At 39.2% G+C, this 21,537-nt stretch overlaps 1 protein-coding gene across 1 annotated transcript in view; it reads right to left on the reverse strand.

The window, feature by feature from the left end:
- The window catches only part of MTMR7 (myotubularin related protein 7), a 32,300-nt gene that overhangs the window by 5,342 nt on the left and 5,421 nt on the right, over positions 1 to 21,537 (reverse strand). Inside the window, exons 5-11 of the mRNA XM_026846897.1 lie at positions 16,809 to 16,943; positions 11,671 to 11,803; positions 6,810 to 6,919; positions 4,585 to 4,710; positions 3,740 to 3,789; positions 1,866 to 2,066; positions 548 to 688 (exon numbers count right to left, since the gene is read on the reverse strand). Of these exons, the coding sequence (XP_026702698.1) occupies positions 548 to 688; positions 1,866 to 2,066; positions 3,740 to 3,789; positions 4,585 to 4,710; positions 6,810 to 6,919; positions 11,671 to 11,803; positions 16,809 to 16,943 (896 nt within the window). The remainder of the gene's footprint in view (positions 1 to 547; positions 689 to 1,865; positions 2,067 to 3,739; positions 3,790 to 4,584; positions 4,711 to 6,809; positions 6,920 to 11,670; positions 11,804 to 16,808; positions 16,944 to 21,537) is intronic.

Genomic DNA, 21,537 nt, shown 5'->3' on the forward strand with positions numbered 1-21,537 from the left:
GTCAATAGTAACATTTCTAAAATTATGATTTTATTACATTTTGAAAAAACTTTAAATATCAAGTAAAACTTACCATGTATATTTTGGGGTATAACAACAATATGGGGAAAGTCTTCTTTTTGTTTTACCAATGATATCAAATGATTTCTTGAAATGCCCCTTGTTAATTTTGACACCAGTTGATCCAAATAAACATCACAACATCTTGGAATGGAAGAAGTTGAAGCAACTTTAAATTTAGAAACCACACAGAAGAACAGAACTGAAGGAGACATTTCTCAGTGGAAGAAGTGAGTAACCATGAAATTAGGACGCACATCTATCAATATAGCTTTAATCTTAAGCTCCTTTTCAGACTAATACTCTGTTGTGGAATGGTGCAATAGTGTTGGCTGACCGTGAGCGTACAAGCAATGAACACATTGCATCTGAGACTGAATTTACTCTCTATAAGCTACCTTGTGGAATGAGAAATACGTAAATACAAAGGCACTCTGTTCTGTACTAACACATCCTACAATTCGTAGTAGCAAGTGATACTACCTACTTGTACAAGAAGTTGCATGGAGCCATCCGTGAGCGCAGAGTCCCCTGGGTTTGACTGTGGTCTGATCTGTACAAAGGATTCATGTAATCAGCACGATTTTTCCACAAGTGAGCCCACAATGAATACGTTCGTTCTTGGATTCTGAAAAAAATATATTAAAAATATATTAAAGTCTCTACTACAATTCAGGTATAGCTAAAGCTTAGATGTGACATTCTGGTGCTCTGTACTACTCGTTTACAATCAGCTTTATACTTCCTTAACAGAGTTAGACTTAAGTTATAAATACAGAAAACAGACCCATATTCCTTTGTTGGTCACTAAAGGCAAAATCCAATCCATTTCCCCTTAAGCCAGAGCAGCTGGAGAGTGAAGGTGGAGAGATAGGTTCCTTTGTGAGAGGGAGAGGATCACTTTCATAAAATTAGCTTTCAGACTGATCTCTACACCAAAGGGATCCCCCCATTTAAAAGCACTCCTACACCACTGAGCTGCAATTTCTCACGCAGTTAGGTTTTGGGATACGATAACCTGTGAAGGTTTTGATTTTAAATGGACTGTGGCACTGAGGCTGCTCTGCCTTTGAGCAGTGAAAGGGACCAAATGGCAGCAAGCAGTAATTCCCACCTTCCTGTCATTACTACTGCTGACACAATCGGGATGCATGAGAAAAGTGGTGGGTATCATGATATACCTGAGGAGCCAGGACCCCAGGAAGCAAAAGAAACATCAGTATTGCCAGGAATGGTGGTATTGTCTCTGTTTGGGCCTGAGGGCAAGTAGATTAATTTATAATTGCTTTGGGGACAGACAGCAGAAGGATAGTTTGCTGACTCAGTCCTAGGGAGGGCTACCAGACAAAAAGGCTATTTATAAGAAAGGATCCGAGAGATCAGGACTAAAGTGTCTTGCATGAGACCCAAAGACAGGTTCAAACAAAGAGCAGTGACTCATAAACTGAGAACTTAACTAGAGTTAATACCGTCTTGTATTAGAGCTACAGTGACAGCTTGCCTTGTATGTTGTTAATGCTGCAATGAAGGTAGGGACACATGGCTGAAGGGCTAATGCTCTTGTCAGTTTTCATTAATCCCTATCACGCACACTGTGGATTACACTCCCTACAGAGCCACATTGCAGAGGATCAACTTTTCTTGGTATTAATCTCTGTTGCCAGAAGACGACAGCCAAGAAGTTTACACTACACCCCACGCCTTATGAAAGCACAAACATGTAGACTGGCAAATGTCTGACTCCTCAATACACCACCACAACCAGACCCCATGTGTAAACATGCTACTAAAGGAAAGACTCATACTTCAGCTCTCGTCTCTCCTTCTGACTGTTACACAGGAAATTCCCAAACTGGCAAGAATAGATATGATGTTGTATGTGGATGAGGAATCGCTCATTGAATTCAAAGGCACAAGGAAACTGTTCCATTAATTGCCAAACACACTCGATGAACTGGTCAATAACAGGGGATATCTCCTTTGGATCGCCATCTAAATTGCCATACCTGAAATAAGACAAGGTACAGTCAACGATAACCTGAAACCCTCTAGGAAAACTGAATTAACACTAATGAAAACAAACACCTCGCTTCTAGTGTGCATAAGTATACATTTCTAAAATCTCAACTACTAGTATATTTTTTTACTTCCCAAAACTGATGCAAAATTCATGGAGTAGAATGAAAGCAGAATTTGTCAAATACAAACGCAAACATTTTATGGGTGTTATTGCCTTACAGCTACTAACAGCTGACTTCTGCATAGCCATGTTTTAATGCTATTAATAGAAAGCTATACCACAGTAACATAAGTCATCATAAGAATAACTCCAATAACTTAGTGACAAAAATGTATCTTAGTCGCTTAATGGCAGACCATTCCCAAAACCAGAAAACTGAGCAGGAGAGGAACAGAATAATCTTGGCAGAAAACAGTTTAAAGCTGCCCTCTCCTTCTTGGTGAAGTTTTTAGAAAGTCAGAAATATTTACATGCTACTGTAACTGTCAAGTAAACATCAAACTTTCTGTCTATAAAAATGTATGTTGGAACCACTTGCAGTGAAGAAAAGGAGTCTGAAAATATAAAACACATAGAAGTAAAAAATATTTTGTAAGACTACATAATAGGAAGAAGCATTTTCAATCAATTATTCTGCTTGTCTAGTGTGTCTGTATATATATGTGCATATATATATGCCAACAGAGTGGAATTCCATAAACACCTGTAATTGAAACTTCTAATTCTACTATTATTAGGCATCAAAGAAAATATAGCAATATTGTACTGCCAACCAGAGCTATCAGTGGTGATGACATTTCATAATATCTTTCACCAGTGATAATAATAGACATCTGACAGTATCATATTAAATGTTGTCACTCTTGCTGTAATTCTACAAGTGGTATAGAGCTGCACAGATTTCCTGAAAGTTTTCGTGTGTTTTTTGAAACTAGAACAAATTTATATTCAAATCCAACAATATAATGTAATTAAACTCCAACATAAAAATTGCTTTTTTTATTTTTACAGAAACTAGAAGGGAATACAAGAAAGAAAGAAAATATGGATATTTATTCATGTTTAAATATATAAAGTCTTCTAATATTTTCATGATAGTATTTGCGTAAGGGATGTAGACAATAACTTGTCCAAATATATGACTTTCTGCTTCACTTTACCTGAAGTTTCTGAACAAATACTACTGTTTTCGTTAGAACAGAGTGTAATAGGAAGAGTATATTTTTACATAATAGATAACTTGCAGAGATGCCTAAGATTAAGTACTGTCCTGGAAGATGTAGACTTTGCTGAACAGGGACTTAAATGGGGAGTCATGTCACTACTAAAAGATCTGCTGGAGTCCAAAGGGATTTTGCAAGCCACATATATACTACTTTTCTCTCACATGGATCTCTCAGTGCTCTTAGAAACTGCAAGAGCAGCACTCGGGATTCCCAACAGCAGTCTTAGAGTGCATATATAAGAAAAGACTGCTATCAAAATATTTCCCTTTGATTTTTCCAGGCAGCTAAATTATATAGTAGGAGAAAAGGGTATGGCGGTTTCCTGCGGGCATTCTGTTGATATGCTTTGTAAGGCAACAAGGAAGTAAAACTCAATGGCAGCAGATACTGATTACATAAAAATACATGTAGAAAAATCTTAGCACCACCTTACCTGTGGTTAAATTTGTGACCAAAGGAAACCCAGTCTTTTTCAATTAACACCTAAAATGAGAATATTGCATTCAGTATTGTGGAGCAGAGCTGACACATGTTGAAGCAGGCAGAAGAGTGGTGTAAACAAGCAGTATTGGAATCCCAGTTAATTCTTAGAATAAGCAGAAAAATGACAAGCAAGAATGATGTAAGCAAGCAGCATTAGAATCCCAGATAATTTTTAGAATAAGCAGAAAATTAATGAGTGATGAGCACTGCTGACAGCTCAGGAGAAAGTAGCACTCTTCATGGATGCAGATAGGATGCTGATATTTCAGCACAACTTCAATTAGCTTGATTCATCATTTTCTACAATAGAATCTAAAAAAAATCTCAAACATCTTTTTAATGTGTGACCACTGACTTTATAAGCATTCCTAGATGCTTTACCTGTGCTCATCTGCTTGGGAAAGTAACAGATTTTCCAACATAGCTGCTCATTGCAATCAGATGTCTAGGGAGCACACACTTCTGACACTCAAAACTTCACTGATCCCTGAAAATTAATATGAATTCTTGCTTGCATGGAAGTTCCTTGGGATGTGAGAAAGTTCTGTGGTCAAGGTTACGAAAAAAAATAAACGGGTACCCAATTGACCCACATCTTTGATAACATTTCATACAGAAACTGGGAGACTGTAACTTGGACAGATAAAAAACTTCCTTTCTACTTTTTTTCTTTTTTTAAAAAAAAAAAGTGTATATTTAAGGAAAGTTTATTTTCCATTAAAACCAAAGATCTTAATCTTAATCTTAAATGATGCCATAATACTTTATTTACTCTGTGAAAGAGAACCTGCTTACCATGAATCCCTTCATAGTTCTGTAATATGGATCCAATAGAAGACTTGCTACAGAGCAAACCTGGGCTGTCCTATCCCAGCCATCAGAGCAGTGAACAAGCACACTCACACCTTCCTCAGCCACAGCCTAAGGACACAGAAAAAGTCAGAAATTTCACAAGCAGGGAGAAAGGCAATGGTAACAGAGGAACAGTGAGACAGCTCAATATAGAGAAAATTATTTCGGAAACTGTGAAACCTTGTTCATTTTTTATTCTGCCACAGAGTTCATAGACTCATAAATGGTTTGGGTTGGAAGGGACCTTAAAGATCAATCCCCCTGCCATGGGCAGGGACACCTTCTGCTAGACCATGTTGCTCAAAGTCCCATCCAACCTGGCCTTAAACACTGCCAGGGAGGGGACAGTCCTTGAATTATGTTGAAGGTTATTCCTCTTATCTGAAGTCTTAAATCTCATCTCATCCCATCCCATGTAATATGGTGGTTGCAGCATCACCTGTTTATGCTCCACTGCAGGAGGGTGTGGATCCATTTCAATTAAAATTCTTCAGTCTGTCAGAGCAGACAACTACCTAATGCAGATTCAGATGCATTTAATGATCCAACTCACATATCAGCAACAGAACATCCATACTTGTGATGCAGCTCTTAACTTCTCATTTTGTTTATAATGTCAATGATGGCAATGTCTACTTCCAGTGCTGGTCCTAGTGTGGATGCTATTACAGCAGACTGCATTGCACACTGATGACATACTTCTACAGGTTTGTGGGGAAGCCTGTGGTAGAGGTAAACTTCCACATCTAATGAGATTGCATCAATATCTTTAAACAACTGGGGGGAGAGGATCCCATTTTACACATAAAGAAGAGATCATACTAAGTTCTTCAAAGTCTAGTGTTGCATTATTTTTGGAACTTGAGGGGATTTTTAAATTCTAAGGGGTTTAACCTTTGTCATTTCTAAAGAGAACTAAATTTAAAAGGTAGAAACATAAAATAGGTTAGGAAAGATACTGCTTAGAAAAACAAACATTTAAGTTAAGTTTGGGCTTAATAGGGAACATATAATAGTAATAAATTATCTATGTTTATCTCAAGAGACAAGTAAATTCTACCAAAATAGAACCTCTTTGGGCAAGAGACCAACAGCTGAGAACTGGGAACTGTACAAATAAGAACGGATCAAAATGCACATCTGAGGAGGCACAAGGCTAGCAAGCATACAGACAAAGGATAAAATCTTTTTGACAGTATTTTAAGACTAGTCACCGGAGAAAACTTGACAAGAGCTAGTGTAAATGACCTGATATAATAACGTGCATTTATCCTGCAGCTGCTCTTGAGGTAAGAAACTACAGTTGCCTGCTGAGCTAGAAAAAGCAAAGCAAGAGAAACAAGCAGTTAGTAAAGAGGGAAACCCATGCAGTTTTATCCATATAGTCTTATGTAGCAGGACATGTGAATAAAATGGCCTTTAAGAAACTGTAATAGTAACATCAAAAATAAGAACTGAAACAGCAAAAGGTAGAGCACAAGAGAAAGGGTAATAAAATTTAAAAAATAATAATAATAAAACAGTAATACTGTTGCTAGATGACAAATATTTGCATTACTTGGGGTGGAACCAGGAGAAATAATTTTTTATCAAAGCCAACAACTGTCTTTTGAAACAGTTCTCAAGTCTGTAAGAGCAGAAGCTGCTAGAGCATTTGGCCATGGAGTAAAATGGCCATGCTACAGTATTTGGCCAATACACAGGAGTTGGTTTAGGGGGGAAATTTAGTTGGTCACAAAATAATTCAGAGGGTATAGCACAGTAGCTAATATTCTTATATTACAACTACTGTGTGAAGAAGTAGTCCTCAGAAACTTTCAATAAAGTAAATGTTCAGAAATAGGGAATGAAACAGTGAAAATCATTCCTGGGGAATAAAGTAAGGACATTCAAGCACCTGGCATAACAAGATACAGGCTGGTAGAGGCTTTAGTGCGTTTGAATTCTTCAGTGAAAAGAACACACATTTTTTTTTTTACCACATTAGCAAAGTGTCCAGTCGACAGCACCTACGAATCATCTCTCCTCCTAGATGAAGCATTTCAAGATGGTTTTTTTTCAGATACAACATCACTGAAGATAACTGAAGTTACCCACAAGCAGAGAATTTGGTCCTCACCTTCTGTATCTGGTTAGTCCAAGTTTTGTTGTCATTTTACATACTTTACCTTTGCAATAAAAATTCCAGCATCCATAATGGCTTTGATATGCTTCAGCCACCCGGAATTTTCTAGGCCCCACAGAAAGTCACTCATTGAAGGCGATTTCAGCTCACAAACTGCAAAATAAGATGCATCTTAAATGTACAGCAATTATAGTCCCTTCAGCCTTCACTGACTGTTCAACCGAAGAGTTATCTCTTTGGATATCCCCCATGTAAAACATTCACTTTTGAAAAGAACGGCTACTTCAGAGTCAAAATTTACCATTGGAAAAAACCCACATATTTAAGAAATGGGTCTGAGTCAAATTTCACCCAGTATGTTGATTTAAGTTAAAAAGAGAAGCTTTTACAAAGCCTGGTGCAAAGAGTTTACCAAATACATCCTTCTGCGCAGCCCAGATTTTCCAAAATTGTGTTGGGAGTGAAGTTTTCAAACCCCTGAGAGGGGATCGTGTATTTAATAATGTGAGCTTGGCAACACAAAGCATACAATTTCTGCTGTCGGACAGGCAGCCAGCCACCTAAACGGTGCCAACAGCCTCCTATTCCCAGCCACATTTGCTGATGAAGCTCTGTAAGAGCAGGCCCACCAAACCCAGCCTTCAGCATCACCACGGACAGTGGTGTTTGAGTTAAAGCAATTCACTCAACAGTTCTCCATTCCTGAATGAAATGGTATTAAAACTTCATTTGTAAGCAGAAAGTATTCTGACGGTGAGAAAAAAAACATAATTCACCAAGGAAAATATTTTCCTGAAAAGTTTCCAAGCTCTATGCCACGTTTAAAGAAAAAAAATTTCTCAGTTTTTACATTTTCTATCTTGCTGTATCCGTGTGTCTATTTTTTTAATATTACAGAGTTTGTGACATCAGAAGAAAAAAAAAGGACAATCAGAATCTAATTCAGATACCTCAATCCAGCAGCAAACAAATACTCAATAATATTTGACGCAATTCTGTTTTCAAGAATGAAATATTAAATTCACCCCATAAATAGACTATACAATTGTTTTGATCCATGTAGAATTATACTGTCTTTTAAGGAAAAAGATATTAACCAGTGAAACTCATTCAAGGAATACAGTGAAAAATGCCGTGGTTTTGACTGAGTTAATGTACTATCTGTGAATTAATAATGTCTTAGTAGGTCTCTTGTCCTCTGGAAATCTTCTAAAAGACTCCTTTAATTATGGTCATTATGACCACTAGCATAACTCTAGTTTCCTTCAATGTAATTGGAATTTAATTAAGTCAGAGTTTATACCACATCTGAACTGATTGTCTGAACTTCATTTAATTCAGAGGCAAAACAGCCTAATGTGTCCATACAAAGTCTTGCAATCTTTGCACATAGGGCCTCTTCCAGATGGTTATTTTAAAAGTAATTTTTGAAGGATATTTATAAAAATGCACAGATAGCACCACCAAAAGCAAACAGCTTTTCTCATGATTAATGCTCCTGTGCAGATGGAAGCGTGACCAATTAGTAGCTGAATTCTGGCTGAAGCTGCTGTCTCTGTTTACAAAAGCCCAAGGTAAGGCTGAAATAGTGCTTTGCTCATTCCCAAACTAGTGTCAATATTTACTGACCACTTCACTGAGCAAAGTTCAGACTGTCCTAAAGCCATACACGGTGTATTTCACATGATTTTGGCTACCAATCTGGACCTTAATGCTGAGTTAAATTTTGAATTCAGTTATGAGGCTTATCCTAAGGGGAGAAGGTGTTTCCATCTCATCAGAAAAGGTTCCAAAATCATGGAGAAATAAGACCTGCCTGCACCCACTGTGTGGGCCCAAGAAAATCATGAGTCCCTGGGCAGAGCTCATAGCAATCCAGCAGTGCTCCCTTCCCCAGGAGAGAAGAAACAGGACACGTGGTGGAAACTGCCTCTTCCACCAACAAAAGTACCAGAGGGGGATGCTGGGCCAGTTCCCATTTCTGTCAGGATGGCCATAGGTAGAGGAAGGAGTAAGTGCTGTGGATCAAACCCTCAGGCTCTCTTTCTGGCCGATCTGTCACTTAAGTCCAAGGATCAGAGGGCTGCTCTTACATCAGCAGCTGATCCTCCTGGTATGAGGGGTGGAGAAGTTCATATTTGCTGTTTAAATACAGAGAGGGAGCATGTGGGGTCATCATCTCAATGCACAGCAAATGGGGGTCAAGTCTTGGTTGGCTCCTGGACGTACAGCAAAGCTCACCCCATCACAAATGCCAAACAGCAGCCTTAGTCAGCCCTTAGATCTTTACTGAGAAAAGTCCTTATGCAACATTTCTTTCTAATATTAAAAATTATTTCAAGGAGCTTGTGCACAGGATCAAAATTATCACAAGAATCTTCACATATATCTGTCTTTAAATTTAAAAAAAAACCCCGCAATACTATACTAAAGCAATATGAGGCATCAAAGACAAAAATGAAACGTTTTTTTTTTTTTTTTTTTTCTGGAAGGAAATTCCAACATGTTGAAATGCTTTTACTTCCAAAATACAGACAAATCTCAATATTTTTTGCATATTCTGAAAAAAATTCTCATCCTACAAATTTAATAATTTTATAATGCTGATATATTTTGTCAAAAATTAACACTATACAAGAGTAAATACATGTTAAATTTAGGATAAATAAAACTGCTAGCACTAAAGTCAGCAAAATCACAAAGCTGAAACCAAACTTTTTTGCCTACTCAAATTACTGACATTCTAAGAAGTATAAATTATTTTTTCAGCTTCTTCCTAAAGAAACATCATTGAAATGAACACATTTATAATATAAATGCATTTTCCAATGGAAAACTGAATGATCAGTTTTTGTTCAAATTTCCTCATAATTGGAAGTTATTTAAAACTGTATTCTGAAAACAATCTGCAGTCTCTCATGTGAAAAAGATCCTCCAACCTTCACTTCTGTTTAATTCCAGTAAGTTGAATAAAATTGCCCTTGTGCTCCTGCAACACATCAGACCCACTATGTCTTGATGTCCTCTTTTCCATGCTGTACACTTCCAGGCAATAATACAGCACACATTAAACTAAAATCAGTTTTCATCACCTTATTTGTCTTTCCAAGGGTTTTTATAATATCTCACAATAGATCACAAGCAGCAGCCATATTTTTTAACGTTTGAAGTGTAATGTAGTGTCTTACCTTAGAGATTCACCTAGGTATGTTTAAGTACTCCTTGATAAAAATGTAAAGCTATATTAAATGTATTTTATCATCACCCTTTACAGCCTTTTTGGTTCTGGTTCCCTTTGTATGTGCAGGTCAGGTAATAAATACTCTTTTAAAGGCCATGAGAGAAACAGATGAAGGGATACTGATACAAATGGAAAACAGAAAAAACTACAGAGCACCTTACATGAGAAAAGCCCTGCTCATACACAGAAAGTTGTAAGATTTTTTTTTTAAAAAAGTACTTGAAAGCCTCAAGTGCTTGAAATCGCAGATTTAACTTCTCTAATTTCTAACCTTATCAGATGGGTTGCTAAATAAAAGATTTCAATATAGCAAATACAAAGCCTATGGAAAAAGCAGATGTTTTGAGCATATGGTTAATTTAAAAGTAGATGCTAAGAAGTTATGCCCCCAAGCAGCCTGAAGTGTTAAATGCATTAGAAATTACCTTGTTACATGTCAGTTTGGGCCACGGATCTGTCTCACAAACTTTTGGCTCAAAAATAATACACAGTACTGTCCCAGGCTGGTTGTTTACTATTTTAACTTTGATGGTCTTTAGCTGAACAAATAATGGGACAGGTTTATTCACCCAGCCTGTCTCCTAGCCAAACAAGACTGTAGTGAACTAAAAATCCTTCTGTTTTCCTTCCTGAGACCCTTAGACCAAGGAATTAAGTAAAAAGAAGTCATGAAGAGAGCAACTGTTTTACCTGCATCACACTTTACAGCTGGCTCTCATAAACTGCTCTTATTTGAAAACAGGGCACAGCTCTCCTGTCATTGAAAATGTAAGCCCTTCTTAGATCCAAAATTCACATTTACATACAGATGATGGGAGACAGATGAAGAATAAAAGCAAAAGCAGAGCGCCAAGTCAAGAATAGCTAGATCAAGCTGATCCAGGAGGTGACAGAAGGTGCTGATGGTATACATGAATACTGAGACTCTGTGGAACTGAGTGAGCACTATTTACTATTTGCTTGTTAAAAATCAACAAGCTATTGAGGGTCAAGGATGGCTTATTTATTCTTATCCTTTTCCCAGAAGGCCTCTAAATAGCAATGTAATCTAAATATCAAATGGCAGTACAGATGTGCTCATTTATACATTGATATTTATAAAGTAATTATTATTAATTTCCATGGGATTATGAAGATGCTGAATGGTTACACTCATTGACTGTGAGTTTTATAAATAAACCTGGTGTGACATGCTCTATACAGGCCATGAGTTAAGTTTCTATTAAAACTCACAGTCTAAAATGCACGACTACCTAATTGACCACACAGAAAAATCAAACCATAGGCTTTCTGAGCTTAAAAAAAAAATCCTGTATTTTTCACTAGAATCAAAGTCAGGTATAAGTGAGTTTTTTCACTGTACCTTTCAAGTGCAACTGCAAGAGAAGTAGTAGAAATAAGGTGTATTGAAGTCAAATGAATTTTGTCATTAAAGTAAATGATATCTGGATTTCACCACAAAACAAGGTGTTTGCACAATTAGGAAATCACCACTAGTTGTGATGCATTGTGCAAGTCCCATTAGCCAGCAGGCAGATAGATGCATGCAGCTGCAACAGGCAAAACTCTCTTTTCACTGCTGCTGATTTCAGAGCAGTTATCCTGATTTATGTGGCAGAAGGATCAAATCTTTCCTCTAGATGTCAATAAAGAAGAGTATTACCTTCAAGCATTTTTTGCAGACTATTCCTCATGACATGGATGTTCTCAATGCCTATGAATTGAAACTTGATGTTGGAGTAGTTGTCTTCATTTTCATATCCCTTCCCCGCTGCTCTGTTTGCCATTGCATTGAGCTGAAAAAAATAGGGAAAATTGCATGAAAACCAGTAGCAAACAGATTCTTTTCAAAACAAAGCCTGTGGTCTACTGCAATAAATAAGAGTGATTTAAGTCAGGGATAAATAGGAAGCATTTATCACAGTGTCAACACAACGAGTTAGGAATTAGGGATCTGTTTACAGCCTATTGCAGGGCACTGGGCTCCTGAAGCTCTGACCTTTATTTCACAAACTTTGAGTGAAACTTCATTAGTGAGGTTAGATGCAAAAAACCCACAGCTTATGTAGGGCTCCTCTGGAAGAGTGTAAAGGTTTTTATTTGTTTTTAAAAGGCTATTTATTTTTGATCAGCATTATGTTTACTAGCAGAATATAACCAGGAGGTGGCAGTGTCTTATCTGCCTCGCCACTATTTCACAGCATATGTAAGCTGTAATGTTGTCCAAGTTTTACCACTCAAATCATCCAAAAGTTGATACATCTTACTTCTCTGAAGCTGGAATAATGAAGAGAGAGTTGGACTAGTTTTTCCTAAGTTTATAGTAACTTGGCTCTAGTTGTGTAAGACCACAAAAGATTTGTATTGACAAAATTACCACAAATATTTTCATCTGCAATGCTATCAAATATTTTGCTATGCTTCAGCAAAAAATACATTCAGCTGGAAGCTGGAGTTTTGTCTTTGAATCTGTTGCTTGCTTTCTGGCATGGGAAAGTCACTAAATGCTTCTTTAGTTCAGTTTTCCCAAGTGTAAAATTAAGGAGTTTATTGTTTACTTCCCCCCCCTTTTCAGATTCTTGGGGGAAAACTATCTGTCAAGCCCCTTATGCCAAACTGATCTCTGGGATGAAAACTAGAGCTGATAGAAAGTACTTTAATAGTCTTTTTTTTGTTGTTTTGTTTTTTTTTTAATACAGCAAAATGTCAGCGTTCAATAGAAAGAAATTGTCTTTTTGCCTGAAGTCCCAGCTCTTCTATGAAATGCATGCTGTAAGACTGCGATGCCTTTGAACTTCCCAAGAAATATGAAGGCTCTAGGAATAACAAAGAAACCCATGTGGCAGAACCTTCACATCTCCAAGCACAACTAACAGTTTCTGCTCAGGAAAGATTTAAGAATTAAATAACAATGGATAATGCACATCCGGACTGAAGGGCACTAACAAAGCTTTAAGAGAGACTTTATGAGGCATCAATTGGTCAAAAAGTGTCTCACCTTCATGGCAGTGAGAGCCAATGCTCAAAAAAAAAAAAAAATATCAAAACAAAGTATCTCTTAGGCATTGTCTAGGGGACAAGAGACTATGCAGGTAACTCAGTTTCCAGTTTATTTCCCAGCATCACAGACAGTACTAGTGATTTGCTGCTTCTGTGGTCCCTTCCGAAACTCACAGATTTTAGCAGACGGCTAATGATATCATGGGATATATAAGAATGTGTCCCTTCCTGATGTCTTCCACCCCAAACACACAAACTGCCAATACTCAATTTTAATTTGGAGCTAAATGAATGCAACTGAGTAGAACAGATTGTCTGTTGCCAACTTATCTCCAACTAGGATGAACAAGTCTAGCTTTTTTACATCATATGTCGAAACAGGTTTCCATAGACCAGATCTGACCTCTTAACTTTCAAAGGAAACAGCTAAAGACTAAAAGCTTTTATATGTCATTACATTTTACATACATAAGAAAACAAATGGATGAGGCCACTTTTCAATTCTTCTATTCTGTCCAAGTTATTATGTGAAGATAGGGGACTTTTTTCCCCATCTTCACACTTGCTAGCACATCCATTTCCATGAGCAAAACTTGGCAACAGAAATACATAGTTACATTTGTGGACCACCATTAAGATCTGAAACACTGCATGAATTTCATGATACAACAGAAGGAACCATATTCTAAGATTGGAAACTAGGCAAAACCCCAGCATTTTTCATTTATTTAAGTCCTGTGTAAAACTCTTTTAACTTGTAGTATGCAATTCAGAAAAAAGTGCAGGTGAAAAAAAAATTCTTGTCTATCAACCAGCAGTCTGCTGGTGTTTTGACTATCAATGAACAATAAAAGAAAGATACAGTCTGTGAACAGCATGTCCTTTAAGGACAGAGTCCTCCGTGTGCCTTACTGCAAAGATATAAATTATCTGCTGAATCCTAATCTTTCTCTTTTGAAGTAGACATCAGTGTTCTAGTATAAACAAAATTCAGCAGTCTCTCATTGCAGTAGCATATAGCTTCCAGAAGAAAGATCTGTATGCATGAATCTAAACCATCACAAACCCTTGAAACCCCAAATGAAAATATCTAGCCCCTAACTGACCTAATCCTCAGTACAATAAATGCTATTGTCTCTGCAACAGAGCAATTTTATCACAGAAATCCTTTCTTAAAAGGCAATCTGAAATAGTTCTCTTTAAAAGTAAATAAATATCAGGTTAACTTTGCAAGACTTTGACACTCATTTATTTTAAATATTGCCAGTTGCCAAACTTTGCAGCTGCCACAATATTTACTAACAAGTTTTCCACATCACCTACCAAAATTCCATCTGTTGCTCTTAAAGTAGTTGTTATAAAGCTCTCTAAATTGTCCCTGTCCTCGCTTAATCTCAGTGAATATGAGGATACAACCTCTAAAAAGAACAGATCTCACTTGCCAGACTTCCTGGCATCTTTTTTAATGTGGAGGATAACAGAGTCCTGCCTTGTTATAAAGAGTTATAGAACTAATTTGTTTTACTTGTAACAGTAAGTTTATATTAGCCTCTTCTGTAAATACATAGAGAAAAGAGAAAAATGAAGAAATACAGTAACCTCAAGCAAATCTCTGCATATGGTCATCCTTGTATATTTAAATGAAATTAAAACAAAGCTTTCTTCTGCAGCCAAATCTTTTGTTTTGAAGATTATCAAACACAACAATGGACAGCATATGAAGAGCACTTGGGAATGCTGAAGATTCCATCAATATTTATAATCTTGAAAGGATTCTTGCAAATCCTTGATGAGAGAAAAGGCAGGTAGTTTTTTAGCTTCGTAGAACAATGGGAAACCTCACAACCGACTCAATATCTTACCTTTACATTTGTTAAAAGGTTCGCTGAGGAATGCCAGGAACAGCTTGCACTGACACCTATCACTTCCTACATGCTCTAGATTTATATATGCATTAGGAGATGCAGAACTGTAACAAGGCTGTATTTAGCACTTGGGATCACAGGAGCTTTAGTAAATCAGCACTTTCTTGCAGCACAGAGAGAGAAGTAGAAATCTGTGTATACAAAATTCTTGACATCAAAATCTTTTTTTCCAGAGAAGTTCAATGAAAACACTCTTTGTCTCCTAACTGGCTCCTGAAGAAACCAACATATTCTGGATATATGCTGTCATTCATGACTGAGTGAGCCAATTTCACTCCCTTCACTTAAAAGTACAGGCTTTTTTCACTGCACACAGGTGTCTCTGACCAAAGTAATTTACCAGAAAAGCTTACAGGATAGGACCTTCCTCTTAATATCTTGTAAAACATTATTAACATCCAAGTAAGTAGGTCGTTAGTAATAAATCTCATCGGTGAGCAACCTCTTTAATTAGGAAAGAGTACCAATATCATCAGTCAGGAAACATTATGCTGTAACTATTATTACATATAGATTAACTTAAACAAACATTAATTTAGGCAGCTATGTCTGTACTTCCTATCTAAAGCCTGTTCTGAACACAGTGGTACCAAGCCTTTCCTAGTACTCATCACGACTCATTTGCTTCAGGACCACGAGTAAGGTGGTACCATCCCAATAAAAAAAAGGGTGAACTGAAGGTCAAAGTAGTCACCAAAATACAAAGTGCAATGAGACATGCTATAGCCCTAATTTTCTGTCTGCTGCCTCCCATTAGAGCTGTGAGTGCTCAGCACTTTCCCACCTGCCCCCAGGTCTTCAGTCAATCACCAATCAGACAGGCTCCTCGTTTCTGCCCCAGCTCTGCCAGGTTTGACCTTCCTCGCTCCATTCCTCATGTTTCCTAGTTTACTGATCTTTCAGGGTCTGTCTCCTGATCTCAGATACTGAAACAGCTTCCTTGTTCCTTTTCTTCAAGCCTTTGTTCTTGTTTTTCCTTCTCCCACACTATATCCTATACCTACTTGGGATTTTGTGGAGATTGCTCCTTTGGCTTCTTTCCTTCAGATGCTTTGGTAACTTTGACAGGGAAGCTACCAATAGTGCAAGAAAGAATATATCCCTGCTCCCACCTCCACACACTGAAGTCTATCTAGTCCTCATCACCTTTGGTAGCACGTTTGCTAGGATGCCAATTTGGACACAAGGGATTTTTAGCTTCCAACCTCTTCTAGATCATTGTTGAGTTTCTGTGGTTTTGCACGGCAAAAATTTTTTTAAAGCTTTTATCTTGGACAAAAGTTTTGGTCAATTATAGAGCTATAGTATCTGAGATCACTATTTACCATACTCCAGATTCTCTCTTAAAAACACAAAAGCTCTGCAGATATTCAAAGATCTCCTCAATTCTTGTAACCTCAGTAAATGGTCTTTCCTTAGCCTTATGCAGAGGTTGTTGAAATCTTCCCACTTGCAAGAGAAATCTTGCAGGGAAATTTTAGTATAAGCAGGCAGAGGTTTACAGCATTACAAACAACTGTAGATAGAGTTTTATAATGGGAATTATTTTTCACTAGTCTCATCCATAATAGATTTACTGATAGCTCCTCTGTGTGTGGGTATAGTTACTATTACAAGTTATTCACTTTGCTGTGGCTTAACATTTTGCTAAGAACAAAAAAACCAAAAACTCAGTGTAAAGAAAAATATTCTCTAAGAGCTAAAAATGTCTGCAAGATTCCTAGTTAAGATCCCCTGATAAATCCTGCTTTACCTGTGGAGTTACACAGGTGCAACTAAGATCAGACATATGGTCAGTCACTTAGGCTGTGCATCTTCCCTAATGTATGCAGGCCAGATTCAGTCTTGCCATGTGCAAGAAATTTAATGTACCTACTTTGGGCCGAGTGTCAACAACGTATATGAAATCACTTCCTGGATTTGCTTTTCTAATGGCCTGGAGCATCTGTTCGTCCTCAAGGCATCGAGCGCTAAAGCCAGATAAAGGCTGGCTGCTTCTACATATGGAGGCCTACAAAAAAATGGACAAAGAAAAAAAAATCAACATAGTTATTAAGCAGAAATAATTTAGTATCCAGAAGCATTTACAAAAACAGCTCATTAGATGTTTGCATAGGTGTACAGTTGTGTGGGAAGGGCAAAATAGTAAAATTAATTACATGTTAATAAAGAAATTATTTTTAAAAAGGCAAGGAAATATTAAAGCAATACTTCAAGCACCCCAATACCTGTTGGAGGGACAACACAGCAGGGCACAAGCAATCCTGGAGGTTCCTGGAATGTGTGGATGATAATGTCCTTCTCCAACTGATAGGGAAGACAATGAGGAGAGCTGCTATGGTGGATGTCATTCTCACCAACAAGGAGGGGCTGGTGGGGAGTGTGAAGCTCAATGGCAGCCTTGGCTGCAGTGACTATGAAATGGTGGAGTTCAGGATCCTTAGGGCAGTGAGTGAGGAGGGTGCACAGCAAGCTCACTACCCTGGAATTCAGGAGAGCAGACTTTGGCTTCTTCAGGGATCTGCTTGGCAGAGCAGCATGGGATAAAGCCCTGGAGGGAAGAGGGGCCCAAGAAAGCTGGTTAATATTCAAGGATCACCTCCTCCAAGCTCAGGAGCAATGCATCCCAACAAAGAGGAAGCCAGGCAAAAATACCAGGAGGCCTGCATGGATGAACAAGGAGCTCCTGGACAAACACAAATGCAAAAAGGAAGCCTACAGAGGATGGAAGCAAAGGCAGGTAATCTGGGAGGCATACAGAGAAGCTGTCTTGAGTAGCCAGGAATCGGGTTAGGAAGGCCAAAGCCCTGATAGAATTAAATCTGGCCAGGGATGTCAGAGCAACAAGAAAAGCTTCTATAGGTACGTTGGTGATAAAAGGAAGAATATGGAAAATATGGGCCCTCTCCAGAAGGAAATGGGAGACCTGGTTATCTGGGACATGGAGAAGGCTGAGGTACTCAATGACTTTTTTGCGTCGGTCTTCACTGGCAAGTGCTCCAGCTACGCTGCCCAGGTTGCAGAAGGCAAAGGCAGGGACTGGGAGAATGAAGAACCAGCCACTGCAGGAGAAGATCAGGTTGGAGACCATCTAAGAAAGAAGTCCATGGGACTCGATGAGATGCATCTGCAGGTCCTGAGGAGACTGGCAGATGAAGTGATAAAGTCAATGTCCACTATATTTGGCATGGCAGTCCAGTGAAGTTCCTGCTGACTGGAAAAAGGAAAACATAATCCCCATTTTTAAAAAGATGAAACAGGAAGACCCAGCTCACCTCTGCGCCCAGTAAGATCATGGAGTAGATCCTCCTGGAAACTGTGCTGAGGCACATGGAAAATAAGGAGGTGATGGGTGACAGCCAACATGGCAAATCGTGCCTAACAAATTTGGTGGCCTTCTACAATGGGTTATAATGTCAGTCGATAAAGGAAGAGCAACTGACATCATCTACCTGGACTTGTGCAAAGCATTTGACACTGTCCCCGCATGACATCCTTGTCCCTAAATTGGAGAGACATGGATCTGACAAATGGACAACTCAGTAGATAATGAATTGGCTGGATGGTCACACTCAAAGAGTTGCAGTCAGCAGCTCAATGTCCAAGTGGAGAGCAGTGACGAGTGGTGTTCCTCAGGGGTCGGTGTTGGGACCAGGCTGTTTAACATCTTTGTTGGTGACCTGGACAGTGGGATTGAGTGCACCCTCAGCAGGTTTGCCAGCGACACCAAGCTGTGTGGTGCGGTTGACGCGCTGGAGTAAAGGGACCTGGACAGACTTGAGAGGTGGGTCCATGCAAACCTCATGAAGTTCAACAAGGCCAAGTGCAAGGTCCTGCCCATGGGTCAAGGCAATCCCAAGCACAAATACAGGCTGGGTGATGAGTGGATTGAGAGCAGCCCTGCAGAGAAGGACTTGAGGGTATCAGTGGATGGAAACCTGACTATGTGCCAACAGTGTGTGCTCACAGCCCAGAAAGCCAACTGTACCCTGGGCTGCATCCGCATAAGTCAAGGGGCCAGCATGTCAAGGGAGATGATTCTCCCCCTCTACTCTGCTCTTGTGAGACCCCACCTGCAGTGCTGAGTTCAGCTCTGGGGAACCCCAACATAAGAAGGTCATGGGCCTGCTTGAGTGGGTCCAGAGGAGGCCATGAGGATGATAAGGGGGCTGGAGAACCTCCCTTGTGAGTACAGACTGAGAGAGTTGGGGTTGTTCAGCCTGGAGAAGAGAAGGCTCTGGGGAAACCCTATAGAGGCCTTCCAGGACTTAAAGGGGGCTGCAGGAGAGATGGGTTGGGACTCTTTATCATAGTGTAGTGATAGGATGAGGGTGAATCGTTTTAAACTGGAAGAGGGTAGATTTAGATTAGCTATGAAGAAGAAATTCTTCACTGTGAGGGTGGTGAGACACTGGCACAGATTGCCCAGGGAAGCTGTGGCTGCCCCCTCCCTGGCAGTGCTCAAGGCCAGGTTGGACGGGGCTTTGAGCAACCTGGTCTAGTGGAAGGTGTCCCTGCCCGTGGCAGGGGGGTTGGAACTAAATGATCTTTAACGTCCCTTCCAATTCAAACCATTCTATGATTTAATGTCCATAAACTGTCATTTTCATAGTAGGAACATACTGCTCTCTCATCCATAGCGTACCATACACAAGGCAGATATAGACCTCAAGATTAAGGTTTAAGTTAGGGTTGTGGAAGAAGGTTAGGATTCAGTAAATACGGACTGGAGTCCATTATGTTATATCATCCTCTGGGCCTAAAGGCCTTATGGTATGTGATGGCACCAATATGAGAGAATGGCTTGTCTGCCAAGTTAGGCTTGGGGTTAAGATCACATTTAGCCCCATCTGAAAAAACAGCTGCACTACCAGTACTGCAAAACTAGGAAGATAAGCTGACCCACTGACCACTGATATCATGACACATCATCCTCCTGCTGACCCAGGCCAATTGTTTAGGATGAGCACATGTATCTATAAAATTTCTTGGGCTATGTTTAAGAGTAGGTCAAGGGATGAGGTCATGTTTTGCTATTGCACAGGCTGAACAGATAGTTCCAGAGTTTGATCTTATCATATTCACACAGATCCTGGAAGATGCAGAGTAAGGTGTCACATCATCATTGAATTTGTCAGTACCAAAGAGCTATGGGAAAGCTCGGAGCATGAAAGACTGAATGAGTGGCACTCATCTCCCCTGCATGAAGCAGACCTCTTCCCAACCTTCTGTTACCATAGCTGTTCAATGTCTACAATCACAAATCTTATCCCACTCTTGTCCATTACCCTATTGGCTGGCAACTCATGCCAGCCTCCAAACTCACCAGGAGATATTTCCTCCAACATTCCCAACTGTTTTCCTAGCATTTTGAACTGGGAAGGATCCAGGAGTAAACACAATACTTCAGATTCTGGTGGTCTGAACCTTAACCTGAACTCCAACCACAACAGGGAAAACATTCAGGCTGAATCCATGAAACCCATCCAAACAGAATCACTATATACTGGAATCTCACAGATGCCCAAGATCTTTTCTTTCACTGAGATTTGGAAATGTCCTAGTGTTTTGAATCCTAGATATCTAAATTTGTACTTAGGTGATTATGCAAAGTGGTTAACTTTGAAAATGTTGGTCCTAATGAAACACTAAATATGCAATTTATGCAGAGACTGTATTTACTATTTATATCTTCCTATCCTCTTGTTTTGTTGTCAAATTCATAGATCTTTATGGAAGCAGAATTCTGATGAAATAAAGGGTAAATAAGAAGTCAAAGTAATCTCTCATTCCTTCCTTTTGAAACTTAAACCTATCATAGGGGCCACTGTAAAGATAAGAGATTTCCATGGAGACTGTAGCTTATGATTTCTGCTTGTGACATCCTATGGAAATAACTCCTATCCTGTGTGGCAAACTCCAGAGATGCCCTGTAATCCTGCACTAGCACTGTCTCTTGGGAAATACTGGTCATCTTCCAGCACTAGGGAAGATCTCTCAGTGCAGTTGCCAGGCTGGGACTGAAACAGGAGGAGATAATAAACAAACAGATCCTTTGTAAGCACAAATGGGACACCATCCTCCTAGCTGGTAATGACTGCTGAGCTAAGCCAGTCTCAGAGGACCTGGGACACGAATGTAAAAACACCCAGTCCATGGGATCCTTCAGACCAAGGGTCTCTTTTACCTCAGCTGAATGAAACAGAAATGTCAATAAATTAGGTACAGGGTTTTTTTTTTTAAATGGTTATAGACAGGTGGGTCGGTTCCTGAGAATATCTGTCATGGAGAGGAGAACATGACACTCCTCAATCTTACAGACAAGGAGAGTTTCTTCAGCAAAGCCACAACACATTGCTCAGCCAGAATTTGGTAGCTTTCATCCATCCTTTTGGGGTCTATTCACAGATCTTTTCTTGAAAGTCTACTCCTGATTGTCCAATTGCTGCAAGCAAGGTTTTTCTTCTCCTCAACTTGCTCTCAGGCTGTGGCTCTGTTCTCTTCCAGTCACCTGCTAACTGCCTGCTACTGGCCCTCACTCTTCCGCCACTCATGTTTCAGGACCTCTTCTATTCTCTCACTTCCTTGTGATACAGGGATCACAT

The sequence above is a fragment of the Athene cunicularia genome (assembly GCF_003259725.1).
Source record: "Athene cunicularia isolate RWA chromosome 4 unlocalized genomic scaffold, athCun1 chr4_part1, whole genome shotgun sequence".
Classification (NCBI taxonomy): Eukaryota; Metazoa; Chordata; class Aves; order Strigiformes; family Strigidae; genus Athene; species Athene cunicularia.